The 20,366-nt window shown below is 32.5% G+C and overlaps 1 protein-coding gene across 2 annotated transcripts in view; it reads right to left on the bottom strand.

Moving 5' to 3' along the window:
• LOC105143117 (putative cation-transporting ATPase 13A5) overlaps positions 1-18,566 on the bottom strand; it is a 73,789-nt gene extending 55,223 nt beyond the window's left edge. For both annotated transcript variants that reach the window (XM_087412263.1, XM_087412264.1), the window contains exons 1-3: positions 16,968-18,566; positions 16,354-16,826; positions 16,077-16,263 (exon numbers count right to left, since the gene is read on the bottom strand). In XM_087412263.1, coding sequence (XP_087268389.1) covers positions 16,633-16,826; positions 16,968-16,989 — 216 coding nt within the window. In that variant the 5' untranslated portion in view covers positions 16,990-18,566 and the 3' untranslated portion in view covers positions 16,077-16,263; positions 16,354-16,632. The remainder of the gene's footprint in view (positions 1-16,076; positions 16,264-16,353; positions 16,827-16,967) is intronic.
• Positions 18,567-20,366: the final 1,800 nt, after the last annotated feature.

Consider the following 20,366-nt stretch of genomic DNA (forward strand, 5'->3'; position numbering starts at 1 on the left):
TCTCTCTCGCTCTCTCTCGCTCTCTCTCTCTCTCTCTCTCTCTCTCTCTGTCTCTCTCTCTCCCCCTCACTCTCTGTCTCCCCCCTCTCTCTATTAATGGCAATTAATACTTTTAAAGTGTAGAATTAAAGTAATGTAATATCTTTGTGAATACATATTATGTAAAATAAAAATTTCTGCTAAGCTAAAAATTTGTTCAAAATTGAATTGAAAATAAGATTTGATTACATTTAGCGTGTATATTTATAAAAATCAATTATTAATAAGAAATGATTCACTTTCAGTTTCTTATAAGAAAGAAAGTCTTTTTAGTTTTCTTATATTTATGAGAATTTTTCTGCTTTCTCGTTTTAAGATTCTTAATAAGAATTTAATATCTTAGTGTATTGTATATTCGAGCCAAAAAATTATATATTCTCTATGTATTAATTACTTAAATATCATTACTTACATTTTTTTTTCGATTATTTCACAAATACAAAAATTGCAAATAACATTTCACGCGATATCTACTCATCGAGTTCACAAGAGGATTGACACGTGTGTCGTTAGAAAGTCGTTAAATCAAAATTCAAGGCCAGTCGTGATATGGACACATATCATATAAGTTCTTGACTTACCAATGTGTGTGTGTGTGTGTGTGTGTGTGTGTGTGTGTGTGAGCGCGCGTGCGCGCGCGCTGAGTGTATGTTGAGAGAAAGAGAGAGATAAAAGATGTTTCAGGTCATACACGTGCGTCAACAATCGTAGAAACGTAAATATATGCCTAGTCCACGCTCGCGCGATTCTTGAAGTTGTAAAATGTTGTTACATTCTACTCCGTAAAAGATTTTCAATGAGAAACATAAGTATTTTCGACGTATTTAAGAGGAAATCAATAATAAAATAATTTATCTCGCAAATAGTTACGATTCGCAAATAGCTGATTGCTTATGTCCGTAAAAATAGTAAAAAAATAATAGAATAAACGAAATGACTTTGGAAAGAGAAAAGTTGTATTCCTATAATTATAGAATACAGAAAAAGTTTGTTGAAGCTACTGACGTAGGAGTATATTAAACGTAAACTCTTTGTAAGTGGCTACAACAAATAAACTTTTTCTGTATTTTGCAATTACAGTTCGGAATACTTTTTTCTTTCCAACACCATTTCGTTTATTCTATTATTTTTTTACTATTTTTACGCACGTAAGCAATTAGCTATTTTAGAACCGTAATATTTGCGAGATAAATTAATTTTTTTGTTAACTTTATCTTAAATACGTCGTTTCGTTTACTCCAAAATAGTCCTATCTCAGACAATTATAGAACAGTTACTGTTATGTTTTATTGAACGCAGCGAGGGAATAATCACTACAGCTAAAATATTGTTTTACACAGATTACATAATTTCGTTCGGTTTCATACGATTTCATAGTTAAAAATTTTCTTCGCTACATGTTAAGTCATTTGATAAAACAATTTTATTTATGTTACACAATGATTTCTTGTGATTGCGTAGATAATTATCGGATTATAGATAAGGGTTTCACATAAATTTTATTATTGATTTCAAAAACATTGTACTAAAATTACACAGGATTCCCCCCACAATTACTGTGGAATTCCCTACAGCGCATCACTCTCACTCTCCTACGTTACTTACACACACACACACACACACACACACACACACACACACACACACACACACACACACACACACACACACACACACACACACATTCGCCGCAGATGCTTCAAAATATGAAGTGTGCCCGCCCGCTTCAGGCTATTCTCGAGCTTTCGCTTTCCCTCACCATTCGCACACGCGCAGCCTCCGAATGTATGTGCGTGTGTGTTAATAGAAAGCGAAAGTTCGAAAGCAGTCCGGCGGATTTCATATTTGAGAACGATGTGGCGGATACAAGAGCGGCAGGGGGATGGAGAGACTGATCGCTTCTCCAGAAAGCTCCAAATAGTACAAACAAATTTCGTGTATTGAAAAAAGTCGGTTTTATATGAATTGAGAATTAAAAAAATTATCGGATTATTCGGGATTAAATTCATTTACAGTATAGCTATTATACCTATGCGACCGCGAAAGCTAGAATTTATTATATATTAAAATTTGTTTTTAAATTACATTTTATATTATGTACATGTATATGTAAATATACATATATCTGATTAATAACATGCTGAATATCAGGCAAGTATACTTAATATTTCATGATAACGATGATTAATAATAGTAATAATGATAGTAAACACGTAATAAAATAATAAAAGAATAAAAATACTAATAAAATGTTAAAAATAATATCAACGATAAAAATTACAACAATAATCAGTAAATACAATTTATTATAACTCCTCACCTCATTTGAAATAACTGAGTTCATCCTTGTTTCGTCCCGGAGGGATCACGCGCTCACTGAAAGGGACACTTTTTATGAAAAGCATTCGCGAAACTACGATTCAATATAGGCAGACAGGGAAGTACGCCGTAAGAGCTCTATTCTACCTGCAAAACACGGTCATCCCCCTTCGTCAGTCGATCCATAACTACTTTCACGAGGCAGTTCAATCCGGTTTGAATCGAAGGGTGTCTCCCAAGCATAACAACAATGGATTCCTCACCATTTACACGCACATACACACACACTCGCGCAACTGTTCGAATCAAAGAGTATCTCCCTCAAGCGTAAATATGGATCCTTTTTCATTTGCACACACATATTTGCACGATATTGTATGTGAGCAGCCAGGGAAAACGAGAACGGTGCACAATGAAGGGAATTACGTTGCGCTCGCAAAAAGGAATATTGGCTACATTCAGCAGAACACAAAAATTTTCAACCGTTTTATGATTGTCTGCTCATTGTGAGAGACTATTCCTCTAAATCTAAAGATGTTTCTACATAACCCGCAAATCGCAAAACGTAGTTCGCAAACGCAGAATGACGATCACCGCACGCAAGACACACAGACAAAACTGCATGCAATGAAAAAACAAACGCAAATCTTCATTCTGCATTTGCGTTTGCGAATTACGTTTTACAATTTGCAAATTATGCAGAAGCACCTTAAAAGTATACAATCCAATTAGCGCGAAGAAAATTTTGAACAGCTGCAAAATAAACATTCATATAAACATTTGAATATAGCCGTTATCAAAAAGAATCCGCAAACTTTATTCAATAAAGGAATATAGGGAAGCACCGCGTCCGTGCCTGATTCAAGTCTGTAAAATCTGATTCCAAAACACGATTGTCCTCCTATTGTTAATTATCCGCGACCTTTTTTTCTCGGAACAATACACTCGCGATTTTTTTCTCAGAGCGGTTTAGATACGCGGGCTTCCCTATATCGCGGCTGCGCGAATATGTGTTCATGAATAGTGAGGAAATCAATACTGTTACGAGAAATCATCAGCGACGTTTACAATGAAATTTTAAAACGTAAAACTTAAGCTTTAAACTCTAAGCAGTAAGAAATTGACTAATCAGTCGAATGTAAGGAGAATAATTAGCTATGATTTGTCAATTTCTTCTGGCATAAAGCTTAAAATTTAAGTTTTACGTCTTAAAATCTCATTGTAGATGTCGCTGCTTTTGATTCAAACAAGATTGAACCGCTCCGAGAAAAAAAGTCGCGTAATAGTTGACAGGATGAGTGTGTTTTGGAGTTAGATTTGTTAAACTCGAATCAGCTTTCGCGGCACGGACGTGTGCTTCCCTAATCGTACGAATGTGTGTGCGTGCGAGTGCGTGCGTGGGTGTGGGTGTGTGTATGTGTACGTGCGAGTATCAAAAATGAGCGAGAGTGGCGCGCGGTGAAGGAATTACGTCGCGAAAAGAAACCTTATTTCTTCAGCAGAATGCAACAAAATTTGCAACCATCTCTAATTGCCTGTTAATTGTGAGATTGCTCTAAAAGTATAATCCAATCAATGTGAAGAATACTTCGAACAATTGCAAAATAAACATTTTGAACATAGCCATTATCAAAAGACTCTGCAACTTTTTCAATGAAGGAATACAGGGAAGCGCGCGTCCATGCCGAAAGCTGACTCAAAGTCGAATCTGTCAAATCTGATTTCAAAACACATTGTCCTTCTCCTATCATAAGCTTTGCGATTTTTTTTCCGAGGTAATTCAATCTCGCTCGAATCAAAGAGTGTCTCTCGCGAGCGCAATACGACAAATTTATCATGGGACTTTACAGAGCTTTCTAACTTTTATTGCATACTGTTTTAATATTTTCATATTTAAAGAATAAAGAAAATTAAATTACTGCAAGCTATTAATTTTATTTAAAAAATTGAATTACACGCGTGATAATATTAAAATAATACTGTATTTCTTTATAATTTAATAGCATTTTTTGTATATTTAAATATATTTTCATAAGAAAATTCATATTCGTAATTATTACATTGTAAGATTTTTTTAGAAATGCTCACGTGTTCCAAGGTAAGAATATTTAATCGGACAAAATGCAAAATTTTTTGTAATATTAAACGTATGTATTATGTATTGAATATTATGTGTCTCAAAACTACAGAACAATCGGTTTCAAGTATTAATTGTACAACAGCGAAGGAGCGTCGAGATTTATACTCATTTCTGTTTTTTGCATGAGAGATCGATTAGTCTTATCTAAATCTCGAAACTTTTGACGACCCCTCTCGCTAAAAAAAATTCCGTTGGATTAATTCGGTCGTTATTTGTAATTACATCGTTAACGCAATCAGAAAAAAGATACGATAAAAGAAAATTAAAACGGCCATCAAAATTGGTGCATCGACTTATTGTTCGATAGTTTGGCTTCAAAAAAATATGAAAACTTTGGAAGTAAACGCTATCTTGTGAGATACGATAGACTTTATCAAGAAGTACTTTAATGCAAAAAACACTCTAAAATTTTTTTTAAATTTTAATTAATGTTAAACTTGTATGTTCACAATAATCTGCACATGTGTTATTTTTATTAATAGATAAATAATTGAGTCTGTACTTTCTTCGAAAGTATTACTTATAAAATATTTCTTTAGCAATCTCAAAGTCTCTTCGAGCGTAAAGACACGTTCAAACTTATTCTTGTCTATGCGACCTATTAAACCAATAAACGAGCTTACGAGGGTCAATAAGTATTTAATGCGTCGATTGACCTCTTAGCGATTCGCAAAGTTGTTTTTTGTCTGCTGTAATCTGCGTTTCTAAAAATGGAAGGGATGAGATGCGATAAAAAAGCATAGCTTTTATTACCGTTTTTATAGTTTGGAATTATTTACGAATCATAAAAAAAATAAAATACGCATGCTACGGGTTTTAATTTTCATCAAAAGAAATTTTCATGATATTTCACAATTGTTCTCAACCAAATGAAAATGTTTTACAGAAAAATATTTTATTTTACAATAACATATTTTGCTATATAGAACTTTCATTATATGTTTTTACATTTTATATTAATTTAAAAATCCATAGTGAGTAGCTAAAATGAATTAAAAATTTATTTTTATTTCATGTTATTAATTTAACTTATTTAATTGCTCGTTGAGTTAAGGTAATCTCAAAGAGTTCTAATTCTACAATTCGCAGATCTCCAAGAAAGATGTTCCTGAAAGATGTTCTGAGATAAAATCTGAGATAAAAAGAACGTTTCAACGTTTCCAGAAAGATCTCTGGGATAAAATGTGCAGTATTAGGACAAAATCAAAAGCGTTGTATTAGATTTTAAAATTACGTTTAAAAATTGACGACCTAAATTATAGAGATATCATATTTGAAAAAAAATCTGATTTTTATCTAACAATAATATACTGTTTATTAACAGTATTTGCATGGCGACTAATTAGGTCAGCGATATAAAGCCGCAATTGCTCATTTTAAATATGCATAAGATATGCAGCGATTTTAAATATGCATAAAACGATAATCCACCATGATCTCGTATCATCGAAACTAATTTGTAAAATTGCATTAATATTAAATAATGATTTTAATAATAAAAGACAGTTATTTCCGATTATATTTCCTTAGTGAGTGTGAAATACATATCAAAAATTTATTGTAACTTTTACCGCTTTGTCGATTTCGTTATCGCTTCTACTTCTAGATTTTCAGATTCTAGAAAATGTTATATTTTTGAATATTTGGCATAAAAATTAGATACGATATATATCGTCCATTTTTTACCAAAAAAGAACATATATAAAACTGTAAATGCGTAGCGATCGATTTGCAGTGTTGCCAGATCTATTGTTTTAGCCAGTACGGTTGTCAAACCTATACCGTTTCAACAATAAATTCATCATTTTGGCTCGCAAATCTATTCCCTACTGTTTTAGCTATATTATTTACGATCTTTACTTCATTTATATATTTTATTTTTATCGTTATTCAATTAAGTACTGCCAGTCAACAGTACCGCGAGCGATGTTATTGTGTTTCTTAATAAATATCCATAGAAGATAGAATCTTAATTTTTTAGTTTTTGTTTTATTAAATATATATGTATGTGCACATGTATGAGAAGGCCATAGTCATTGATCACAGTAGAAGGAAAAAAAAAGTTCAGTTTAATCTGGAGATACGGTAGTGTTTCGACATTAAGACAAGCGACTAAGCAATGACACTAGTTATCTTTTTCTTAATTAGTTGTTAAGAAGAAGATAATCTAACCTTAGCGTCCACTGTGTCTGGATAAACGGTACTGCAAAAACTCCCTACTGCCGTGCTTCTTTACATTGCAGTTATATTGTTGAGTGACGAACAATAACATAATATTGATGTTATAATTAAGTACGGTATATATATATATATATATATAGATAGTAACGTACCTAATATTAATGTTATGTTATTTTGTATTAAATGTATTGTTGTTTTGTATTACCTCGGAAATTATATGAGGTATGTATTTTTATTATAATATATAAATTTATATTGTTTGGCAAGAAAGAATTTGAATGAAGTGTGCGTGCGTGCGTGCGTGCGTGCGTGCGTGCGTGCGTGCGTGCGTGCGTGCGTGCGTGCGTGCGTGCGTGCGTGCGTGCGTGCGTGCGTGCGTGCGTGCGTGCGTGCGTGCGTGCGTGCGTGCGTGCGTGCGTGCGTGCGTGCGTGCGTGCGTGCGTGCGTGCGTGCGTGCGTGCGTGCGTGCGTGCGTGCGTGCGTGCGTGCGTGCGTGCGTGCGTGCGTGCGTGCGTGCGTGCGTGCGTGCGTGCGTGCGTGCGTGCGTGCGTGCGTGCGTGCGTGCGTGCGTGCGTGCGTGCGTGCGTGCGTGCGTGCGTGCGTGCGTGCGTGCGTGCGTGCGTGCGTGCGTGCGTGCGTGCGTGCGTGCGTGCGTGCGTGCGTGCGTGCGTGCGTGCGTGCGTGCGTGCGTGCGTGCGTGCGTGCGTGCGTGCGTGCGTGCGTGCGTGCGTGCGTGCGTGCGTGCGTGCGTGCGTGCGTGCGTGCGTGCGTGCGTGCGTGCGTGCGTGCGTGCGTGCGTGCGTGCGTGCGTGCGTGCGTGCGTGCGTGCGTGCGTGCGTGCGTGCGTGCGTGCGTGCGTGCGTGCGTGCGTGCGTGCGTGCGTGCGTGCGTGCGTGCGTGCGTGCGTGCGTGCGTGCGTGCGTGCGTGTGTAACAAGCGAGCGACCGACCCCGCATATGATGAAACGAATCAATAGAGAGATGTGACAGAGGTAAAACGCACGCTGTGTAAAATAGCGCTTTAGTAAAATAAATTGTTGAACTATTAACTAATGGAAAGCTTTTAATTACTTGACTGAAAAGTATTTCTTCTGAGAGGGATTCGATAATGCACATCGTTAATTGGTCAATTTAATCCATTTAGTTAACAAAGAAAGCTCTGTAAGCCTTTGATTCATCCCTGCTCAAGGGTATGTCTTTTGCGCAGGCATATAACAATATCATATTCAAGTTCATTATGTTAATTTTATTTTCATTTTTATTACGATATAATATATTTCACATTTATTGAAGAATATCTTCGTTAAAACAGATCCTCATCTTTAATATTCTTATTACAGATATATATACATTTAAATTACTTTATAATGTGCAAATAGTGAAGCATTCTTAAGTAATTTACTTATAAAAATCTGGAGACACGCGTAGTGTCTCAGCGCAAGCATTATATAAAAAAATTACAAACAAGTAAAAAATCAAAATTAGAAATTAAACTTTAATTCTTTGCAGTCGTAATGCTGTTACTCGAATTTCAATAAAGCGCACGTCCATGCAAAAACCATGTTTAAATCTGTCAAAAATATGATCGTTTTGTCACCATGTAGAGACAAATACATTATCAATGCCTGCTAGAATCAAAGAGGTGCTTCTTTGTTTATACAAATTATATAAACGTATTATATAATACAAATATATATGAATATCAATGCCTTTCCATCAATTATATATCTTCGATTAAATATCATAATAATGATGTGCAAATTAAACATCATAACGATATTCTCTAACTGCGTCTTATGCTCATTTTCATCAACGTAAATTAACTTTAATCTCGGTTCAACTTATTCTTCGTCTTTTTCTAATTCTAAAGATTAGAAAAAAACAAAGAGTAAGTTGAATCGAGATTAAAGTTAATCTACGTTGGTAAAAATGGGCATTAGTGTGCTAATATCTTTTATATTTTTTATTAAATTGAGATATTCGTATGGTATTATAACAAATATTATAATTAATCAATTATATCATAATTAAACAATTACTTATAATTATTATTATAATTATTATGTAATAACAAGATAGAAAAATCTAATAACAATCTCTACATCGCTATGATTCAGTAATAAGGGAAATAAAGAAAAAGGGAATCAAATCAGTTTTAAACAAAGATATTTTACAAAATATTTGGCATTTATTTAAACTATAATATAAAATGATCAAAATAAATTATATGAAAATGCACATTGATGTGTGATATTGTAAACGTCGATCCCATAACAGTCGATAGCTAATACTGGCTTTGACTAGTGATCTAAAATTGGTATAGTTATTGCCCAGTGAGAAAAGATATCTACTTTCCTTCTTACTTATCCCTCAAAACCGTGAATATTTCGACGAATCTTAGAGCTCTAACTAATTATGGCACAAGAGAACATGATAATATTGATGAGTACATAATAATACGAAGCTAACGTAAATAATAAAACAATTGCTTTGGATGAAAAAAAAGTTATTCCTGTCGTTTCTTTTCACAATAAAAAAATGTGTTAATAATTCACAGAAACACTTCTTTCCAATAATTGATGCGATCGTATAATGATTAACGTCTTTGGATTCCTGCGATTTTCTCGGAGAATTTTGACGGTGACCTTCGAGTTCTTCGAGTCTCTCCGAGATTCTTGATGCGACTTATATGTTGTTTCATCCTTAATTATTATAATCTTCCGACTCATTTTTTTTAAATGACCGCGTTGTTGTCGCGAATCGTCACCGGAAGCAACTCCATGAGTGAAATTCAATGAGTGAGATCAGGCTGTGCTGTTTTTTTCTTTGATCGTTCGCCTCACCGGAAAAACTTCAGCTGCTGGCAATATACACAACCAAGTAAAATACAATGCGGATGTGCATAATTTAAGTAAAAAAAAAACATGGCTTGAATATCGAGCATAGAAGATCGTCAGTTGTGCAAAAATAATGCAAGGATTGCATTCTTAGCAACTGAAAAAAAGAGATTACTTCCTGCCCCATGGAAGATTATCTCGATGACTATGCGTCAAGTTGTAGCATCGTCCGAAAGTTCCATGATTACTCTTCAAGCTGCCATTACTGCTAGAGCTGCAGACACTCTCAGATCTCCGGATAGATTTCTTCGTGGGATCCAGTAGACGATCCAGCATCTGACGAATCGTGCTGTGTTTGCGATTGAACGGATTGGTGTACATGGCTGATTTTCCTCTCGAGTTCTTCAAGTGCAGAATACGTCTTCGCCGCAAATTCGTGTTGCTCTTTTTTTTTTGATACTCAAAATGACTCGCTCTATAGCTGATAAACTCCAGTGATCGTCGCCCGTTAGCACTTGCACAACTGGCACACTTGTTACGTGACGAATCGTCGCCGAGATTGTCACGAGACCAGAGATAAGATGGTCGTCGCTGACTGAAACTTTAATTCAAAGCTCAAATGAATTAACTGCACGCTCTGTGAGTGAATGCGCGGAGTATCAACCAGTCGGCTTTATATAGCTCTGCCTGATGACCTTCAAACGAGCTTGACTGATCGACGTCATTCTTTATGCGAATTATTCGAATGCGCAGGTACTCGTACCGACGATCCTGCTGCAGTTGCATTTACCGGCATGAGTGCGTGAGAATATGTAGAGACAAGAGTAACTTAATTAAAAGTTTTCATGTGTTATAAACACATTCATGTCATCGTCGCGTCTTGTGGCAAAAAGTCACGGATTTTTCTAATCGAGAAAAGGTAACGCACTCGACGTATTGATAATGCGTAAAAAATTATGATGATATATTGGACCATAATTTCATTTTTATTAATGATGTTTGTCGATATTTTGTTTAAGTAAAAAAAAAATCATTATGTAAAAAACTAACAGTGAACTCTTAAAATTTGAGATTTGTTCTGATTTCAGTTTAATTTTGATTTTTCAAGCAAATCAGATTAGTTTAGATTAATAATTTAGGAAAATTGGATAATTGAATTTTCACATAAAAAGATGTATAAATAAAATAACCCTGATTTTTTCATCTTAATCATTCTCATAATACGTATTATATTGAAGGTAATGTGCCTTCAGCACAATATGACTTGCAATCTCGAGAAAAAAATTGAATAATTAAATCATAAAAATAGCAATATGATTGTAATAAGTCTAATAAATAATGATCTATTCAACAGAATAAAAATATGTTTTTCTTTCTTATTTTTACAAAAAGTAAAATTTTACGTCAATCACACAGCGATAAAAATCGATGAGTAATTATTCATTAGGGAATTACCTAAAATTTACACATGAAGACGCAGTTTCTAGTTTCTGACGCCTTACAAACATTCGGTTAAATATCGACGGAAACATCCTCATTCAGCCGAGTCATTAAATTACATATTAGCGACGTCTAGACTTATTTATTTTATGTTTTTACATTCGTGCGTAAATGATATATATCAAAGCGTAATAATAAAAAAAAAAATTTTTTTATTTTTTTATCTATTTAACATAAATACATTAAAATTGATGACAAAAAAAGAGGTGGAGTTGCTATTAAATATTTTGTTAAACTAAATAAAAATTTTAGAAACTTGTAACTTCTTTAAGATAAACTTTTATTTTCCAGTTACGTATTATTTTTATTTATGTGCTTTTAATTTATTAATAATTGAAACGAGTCCAGTCCTGATTATTGAATAGATAAGTTAAACTAAGCTAAACGAAAAAATAGAAGCAGCGTTTTGTTTTAGTCTACTTTGATTCTAATTTCACATACAAAATGTACACATATATAAATTTCTCGGTTTTTTAATGTTTACTATATAAAAAAAAAACACACAAAGTAATCCCATTTTTTAGCCACCTATTCTACTCGTAAAATCAATAGACTCGAGAAGAATCAAATAAAGAGACACGAAATGCAAAGAGATCCGTACTTCGACTGTTAGTAGATCTATCGCAATAATTTGAAGATTCGAACGAGATAAAACTTTATAGCACAAACATAATGCATTGTTGGAAATTTACACATTTGTGCAGTGATTGCGAGAGTCTACACAGTGGTCCAAAATCTCGAATAACTGGCCAAAACCTCAGAAATAAAAACTCTATTTGGGATATTTTAACCGTTAGGTTGGCTAGGGCAAAGATGAATCTGTTCAATAAAAGAAAAATAGACCTACCGGTTAATAGACCTGCGTTTCTACATTAGTTCAAAGTTAACTTTTGTGTGATGTGCACACATAACATAATGTAGAATTCTTTATTTATAATAAAAGACGGTGTGATATTTCTCAATAGACATAGTTGGAAGGATCGTATCAACTCTGTCAAATGATTTTCAAGATCAAAGTTTCTTTTCCTAGATCAATGAAAAATAAAAGACTACTGCGTAGAAATAATACTAAGAATGCACAAAAAATACCTATGTCATGAGGCAGTTGCATAATAGTTTACTGTGCTATATGGTAATTAGAGACTTGATTAAATCAATCAGCGTAATCGTTTTCGTGAATTAGCATAAAAACCGCAAGCAAGTAAACTTTGATTTATTGTGATGTGAATGTAACTACAAATACGTAACGTAATATATATTTTTTTAAAAATATTGTAAATTTAACATCACGCGATATCTTTATAATTGCTATGTTGCTGTTAATACCAACATGTGAATTAATGTCATGGTTTTTAAATCCACACTATGATGGTGTTGATATAAGCATTATAAATTCACACTATATTAATATTAAGAGAAGATTCTAGTGTGACAGTCAAATAAATCGATTATTTTTATTTTTTATTTGAAAGAACAACATTAAAAAAATCTATTTCTAAAACTTTAAAATCGAAATCGTAAAATTAACAGCCCATTTAATAAAACGCGACAAAATTCGAATTTGTAAGCGGACGACGGCAAGCAATCAACTGGCTTCTATCGAGTCGATCTATCGTTGATATCTTTAGAAGCCTCTGAAATATATTTAAATATATATATATATATATATATATTTATATAGATATTAGAATATGTACAAGAGAATCTGATTGTACATACGACATATAAAGGAAATTGAAACATAATATCTCACGTATGTAGTTCACAATTTGTATAACGTTTTATTGTTATCATAAATTTTCCTAACACTCGGCATTACAAATATTATTTCTCTCTTCCATATGTATTAAGAAACATTATGGAATTCGTTTTATTAGGTTTTTGGACGGTTCAAATTTTGATCAATTTTAGCAAAATTTTACCTTTCTTTTATCATACACGTATTCATCATTACGTCACAATCGTTGCACATGATCTTATAAACCACAATTGTTTTTGACAATTGATCAAAATTAGAAATTAAATTTTATCTCTTTGCAATACTGCTGCGCGAATTTCAACGTCAGGATTCACAGCACAGTGTTGCCGGTTTTCATTGTTACGCGTATGCGTCACATAAATTGCACCAATATCTTACTGCTATTAAACGCCTCGCAGCTTTTTCCTACCTTTCATCCAATTTCAATAGCATGACATCCGATATCATTGAATTTCTATGTAAATTTATCAGTTACATATCACGATATTATGTATACTATGGTATTATTTAATCGAAAGCGATTTAGACGTGAAACAAAACGACTTGCTCTCGGCGCGCAGCGCAGACGTTACCTTGGCAATACCTAGAATATATACATACCTGCTCTCATCTTCCATGTGTGCACGTTATTGATTGTGGACAGCAATACAAACCTTTATATAAAGCATAACACAATACGCATAAGAGAATCAACCAATTTGAATCCCCCCACTTTCCTTCACGGAAAAGAAGAACTTTGATTGATTGATTCTCTTATGCGATATGCAAAAGTCTATGTCGTGGTCCTGCCAAAAGTAGATTATATGTGCACGTATATTTACAAGAAATTTTAAAGTAATTAAAATTCAAATTTTTTTATCAAGTAACGAACAAATTTTTTTATCAGTCACACGTATAAATGCATACAATGTAAAACGTTTTGTCTATTAAGTTACTTTCACAATGCCATTCAAATAACATTATATTAAAATTAGCAATGTAAGTGCACATTAGTGTACATACATGTGTAATAATTGAGGGGATGGGCGGAATAAAGGCCTAATTAAAAAATCTTGATCTTAATAAAAATTAAAATAACTTGTTACATTTTTATTATACATAAATGGGTACAGTAACAAATGAATTTATGTAATGTGTTTAAGAAATTATATGTTATTATAGTACTTCTCTATTACAATCAATATTATATAAAAAAGCTAATCTCCGGAAAAAGAGCCTAAGTAGAATTGTATCTTTATTCCGTCCATCCTCTCATCCCAATTATCAATGTACGCGAGACAGACAAAAGAAAAATAATAAAATTCGAATGTGTAAAATCGATAAGTGAGAGATGCCCCTTTTGTTTGAGCGGAGAAAATAATTGCGGAGCCTCAACAACGAGATCGTGTTCAAAATATTGTGTTCGCCGTACAATGAAGACTGGCAGACAATTAAAAACAATAAAAATAAATAAAGGACAAACGGGCAATTGAGAATTGACACAATGATCGGTGCGTAATTCGCTTCGGAAAAGCTTTATCTTACATAAATAAAATAAAAATTGTACAAAAACAATATTAAGAATCTTTATTTTAGACCACATATGTGAGAAACACAATCATTACTAAAAATTTAAAATGCCTATTACGGTCGAAGCTGGCTCTTCATTGCTTTAAATATTTCAAAAATTTCAATCTTAAATTACTAATATACACTATATATGTACTTACATATATACCATATTGTAATCTTTTCGAACTGCGCATCGAATTGTTTTTCCGGACTGTAAACGCAATTAAAACTCTAGTAATTGTGAATTAAATTGACAAGCAATTTTAAAACATTATTTTTATATTTTATTATTTTAAGTTAATTTTTCAGATAATAATTTAAATGAGGTAATAGTTTAAATGTGATCACCGCGCGCGTCAAGAGCGAAATACAATAATATTTATAAACAAATTTATTAAAAAATCCATTTAAGTTTTAATACGCTTAAAAAAATATTGACTGTGATTCAAGCCAGAAACACAAAAAAACTTAAAGCAGTAAGACATAGCGACATCGATGTAGATTTATCGAAAGCATCAAATCGACGTCAAATCAATTATCATCGAATTCATCGTCTTTTTGCTGAAGAAGGTTAGAAGACTAGCCGAAACAAGTACAATTTTTATTTTATTCATGTAAGATAAAGCTTTTTCGAAGCGAATTACGCACCGACCACTATATCAATTCTCAATTGCCCGTTTGTCCTTTATTTATTTTTATTGTTTTTAATTGCTGTCCTATGTATGTGACGTCACAATCATTGCACACGATCTTATAAACTACAATATTTTTTGACAATTGATCAAAATTATAATAGAAATTAAATTTTATCTCTTTGCAATACCGCTGCGCGAATTCAAAGTCAGGATTCATAACACAGTTGCTGGTTTTCTTTGTTACGCATATGCGTCACACACAATATAAATTCCATAAACTTTAAAAATCTGCGACTTTTTGTTTAAAATTTCTCATTCTGCATTTTTTTGCATTAAATTATAATACATTAGAAACAACTAGAACTTTCTTTTTTTGAATTAACTGTATTTTTTACCTGTGTTTTTTACGCTTACTACCGTCTACATACACATATTGATTTATTACATATAGTTAACAACACAGTACGTTCGTCTGATTAAGGATCGATTGTTCCACTTTTTGATAAATTTTACTCGTTAGATAAACAATCCGCGCATGTGATTGGTAATCTTGCTACTTATTCAACAGGTAAAATTTACCAAAAGATGGAACAATCGAGCCTTAATCGGGCAAACTAGAGTATTGATACTTTCTAACTGATGTAAGCCAAGAAATAATTTCAAAAAATTTCTATTTCTTAGAAGCTATTTTTTGCAAATATTTATGATGCAATTCCTTAATCCCTTCTTGTTCTAATATCGTTTTCTTTTATTATATTATTGTAAAGGTTTCTTTGGGAGGATTAAAAACATTATTTTTATATTTTATTATTTTAAGTTAATTTCTTAGATAATAATTTAAATGCGAAGCAATTTAAATGTGATCACCGCGCGCGTAAAAAGCGAAATACAATATTTATAAAAAAAGTTATTAAAAAATTCATTTAAATTATAATACGCTTAAAAAAATGTTAACTGTGATTCAAATCAGGAACACAAAAAAACTTAAGACAGTAAGACATAGCAGTAAGTAAATTGGCCAATTACAATAGCTCAAACACTTCTATTCATACTTAATTCTCCATTTAAATGTAAATGCAATTAAATATTTTTTAAATGTTTTTTGTTCACACTTACCAATGTAATATCATAAGTTAAGACTACAGTTTTTGAACCAACTGCTGCTTCTGATCCGGCGACATTCTCGCAAAAATGACATCGCGGAACACCACGTTAAGTATCAGTTCTGGATAATACTGCTTTATTAATCCCCACTTTTTTTTCTGTTAACGCAAACGCGTACTTGTTCTTGAAATATTGCACACTGTAATTCAAATAAATCAATAGATTTACATTATCCAATGTTTTTAATAGATCTTATCACACAGTGCTTAATAAAAACACAGATACTTACTCATCTGATAAATAATTGATATTATCTTCCAACTTAGTATTACCGAAGGAACCGCTCTCGACAATTTTCAAATTAAATTAATTACATTGTTCAAATCGAATATTTTGCCGGCTGACTATTTAGTAAGATTGGTGATGGTTGACTATCGCTCTTTGTGAAGTAAATCTGTGGTTTCCATTTGATGGATCACAGGCGTAACTGGCTTTACGATGTCGCAGTCTCTGAGAGTGCGATCAATGTATTGTCGTCACCATCACCGTTTTTTAATGTACACGGTATTCAATTCGGCGAGCACCGGCGAAATCTCTCCATAATTATAAGCGCCAAGAATGTCAAGTCAATCTCGGCAGCTTCACGATTTATGCGTTGCACCTTGGCGTACGGAAGACAATTCAGAGATTTGTGCGCGAGAGCGATCACTCGATATCCTTCGGATGTATATTCTTGTACAACAGCTGCGAAATTTGGAGAACCTACAAAAAGAACAAATAGAGATGTTATTTGTATTATTAAAATCAAAACAGTAAGATTTACTAACAGTAAGATTTAAACAGTAAGATGTCCTTAGCAATGTCCTTGACAGATAATTGAAACTTGCCATTTGATACACTTACCCCACATATCTAAACTTGTCATCTAATACACTCGCCTCACATATTCAAACCGTCTTCGGTTAATGTTCCAGTCTTATCAAAGCAAATGATGCGATCGATGGATTCTGACACGTTAATCGTTCTCGGGCTCGTACAGTATATTTTTTTCTTTTCCGATCCACATTACACTACGAAACGTCGACCACGATGGAAGGGATAACATGATGTGTTCACATGCTCAAGAAGCAAGCGTTCCTCTCTAAATCTCCGCTGTCTCTTTCTGTGAATGTTGCCAATGGCCAAGTTTCCACCGAGGGTTTAAACCGGATCAGAGTGTAAAGGGTTGCGCACAATAAAAGGAACAGGGAACAGAGAACAGAGAATAAGAATTCCAACCTATCAGAAACTATGTATTCTACAATACATGATTTCTGATAGGTTGAAATTCTTATTTTCTGTTCTCTGTTCCTTGTTTCTTTTATTGTGCGGAGTCCCTAAGAACCAACCAACTTATACTTATTGTATAATCATTTCCCAACTCAAGCATTCCGCTGTCGTTCGACTGTAACGGAGTACATAAGGATACTGTAAGGAATACGACTGTAATTGGTTGGTTCTTACATTCTGATCCGGTTTAACCCCTAGGCCAATGTTGCATAAAAAGCAAAAGCTGTCAACTGTAAAACGCGAAACATGGGGCGGTATTTATAGTCTGTTTTTATTTTAAAACTGTCTTAAATAATGTCTTAAGATGCTAATACAATCCTCGGATTGACTTATGACATCTTAAGACTATACTTAAGACAGTCTTAAATGTAAGAATCGACTATGAATATCGAGCGCCCTATTTCAAGTAAGCGCTCGCTTTTATTCGTTCGCTGGGACTCAACGATTTTAGAGTTTCGTTCTTTCCCTTCTCTCTCCAATCCCTCTTTCTCTCCCTTTTTTATGGGTGCATTCGTTTATTCTATCTGCGAAAGCGATTGCAGTTTGTCATTCGTTTATCATTCGTAGGGATTTATGTCATCTGCGCAACTATCTCAGAAGTCCCGTACAACCTGTTCGCAGTACTGTGTAAATGAACCTGCAGTTTACCTTTGCAGGTTGGATATCTTGTTCATAATACCGCCAATTATAATGGTATAATAGCCGATGTGTTACTAAAAATTTTATTAAAATATTGAAAATTGAAAAAGGTTAAGGTTATAACTTGTCGAAATCGATCCTACTAAAGTAAAAATAATGCAACGTAAATTAAGTAATGGAAAAGGTATGAAGTTTGCTAATTTGTATTTGCGATTAACCTAATCAGATTAACCTAAAAATCACATCTTTTGGATGTAAATTGAAAATATCAACACACACACATAAGAATTATGAACTTTTTATAATTAAATTTTATAATATTTTGGAGTTTATTTAGTATTTTCGGATTTTTTATTTAAGTCTAATTTTACAACTCACGGTTAATTCTTCCAAAGTTCAACTTATTTTTCATCTCTTTTAATTCTAGCATTAGAAAGAGATGAGGAATAAATTGAACCTCAGTTAAGAGTTGTGAAACTGGTGCTCTATTTTTGAGAATATATATATATATAATTAAGCTTCGGACAAAATTTTAGCAAAAAAAAATCGTCTATATATGTCTATAATCGTCTATATATCTGTCTATATATCTATATTGAGAATATATATATATATATATATATATATATATATATATATATATATATATATATATACACACACACGCAATGACGTTCATACATCACAATCAAGCGGTCCATTTCATATTTTTACGCATTTGACGTTGCTATCGCGTTACTTGATAAAAAAGAAAAAATAAATTTTAATTCTTTCTAATTTCTTACAAATATGTGCGTGTAGATATATATGTGTATGACCTACTCTACTTTCGGCATTATTTAAAATTGATAACGTACATGTATATGCGTATAGAAGAGGGGAGCAGACTTATCTCGTCCGCGTCATTGGGAGAGCACTGAGAGCCAGACAAACACATGCATAGACAATGTACTTGGCATCGCGATGCTATCACGTTATTATACTTTTTTAATAATAACCTTTAACTTTTTCTTGACATAATAAATTTAATATATATAAATTTATATATTTATATATTTCTAAATCTGAAATTATAATACAATTATTACGACGTAATCAATTTTAAAGTTATCTTACAATTTGAAATTTTAAACGTATAAAATTATAAAATATAATAATTAAATTATAAACTCAATAATAATAATGTAAGGCAATGCTTATGTGAGCCAACACAAAATATTGTGTAATAATCGGATATACAAACTGACTAAATTATGTTAAATGTATTTCAATTAAAACCAGATTAAAGATACTGATTATCGAGCTTTACTACTCGATACTAACATCTCTTTGTATTCACATCGTAACAGAGCATTATCAATCTAGTTTTAAGTTTAGTTTTAAGTTTTAAGTTTAGTTGAAGTACAATACATTTAACGTGATCAGTTTGTATATCTGACAAAATATAACAGATGACAGAAGTTTTCAATTATTGACAATTTAACGATTTGACGACTTGGCGAGTAAACATCATTTTATATCTCTATGGATGGTTAACATTTTTACATTGAAGAGGACCCAATACTAGAAGGTTGAACCATTTGTAATGAAATTTTTAATATATGTATTATTACACTTGAATATCTTGTGTCGGCTCACATAGGCGTTTCCTTACATTATCATTATTGAGTTTATCTGTGGAGCTTTATATTGTAATTTAAACCTTTAAATTATAAAATTATGTAAATTAAATTTAAAAAATATTAAATATTTTTACTTTAGATTTCAAATAGTTTTGTTATTTAAATTATTAATTATTAATTTATTAATTTATAAATTTAAGAAGAAATTTATTATTGTGCAAAGCCTTATTAAAACATGATTAATGTTCTGGAAAATTTCTGAATGTAATATCGATAAATGTCAATAACTCTGCTCTGTTTGAATTATAATTGTAAACATTCCTATAGTTACGTAATATTGACAAGTTTGCACTTAGTAAAATGACATAATTTCATGTCATTTGAGAATAGCAATAAATTTCTATTATAAAGATTGCTTTAATTACTACTATTACATCACAACAGCTAATATTATTATTAGAGTCCAAAATATGTATATTGGAATTATTCTAAATAAATTTCGCTTGGAATAATTAAGAGGCTCCTAAAGTCTGTATTACCAACTAATCATATAATTTTGTATAACAAATACTTTCTTTCTCTTTCACAGATTCGAAAATCCTTTTCCAGGAGCATTTTAAAGCATATACATTAATACATCTGTGAGGTGGAATTTATGCCGAAAACGACCAAAAATTTCGAAATTGATATATTTTTTTATCATTTCTTGTAA

Source organism: Acromyrmex echinatior, chromosome 13, assembly GCF_024713525.1.
Source record: "Acromyrmex echinatior isolate Ae372 chromosome 13, ASM2471352v2, whole genome shotgun sequence".
Lineage (NCBI taxonomy): Eukaryota > Metazoa > Arthropoda > Insecta > Hymenoptera > Formicidae > Acromyrmex > Acromyrmex echinatior.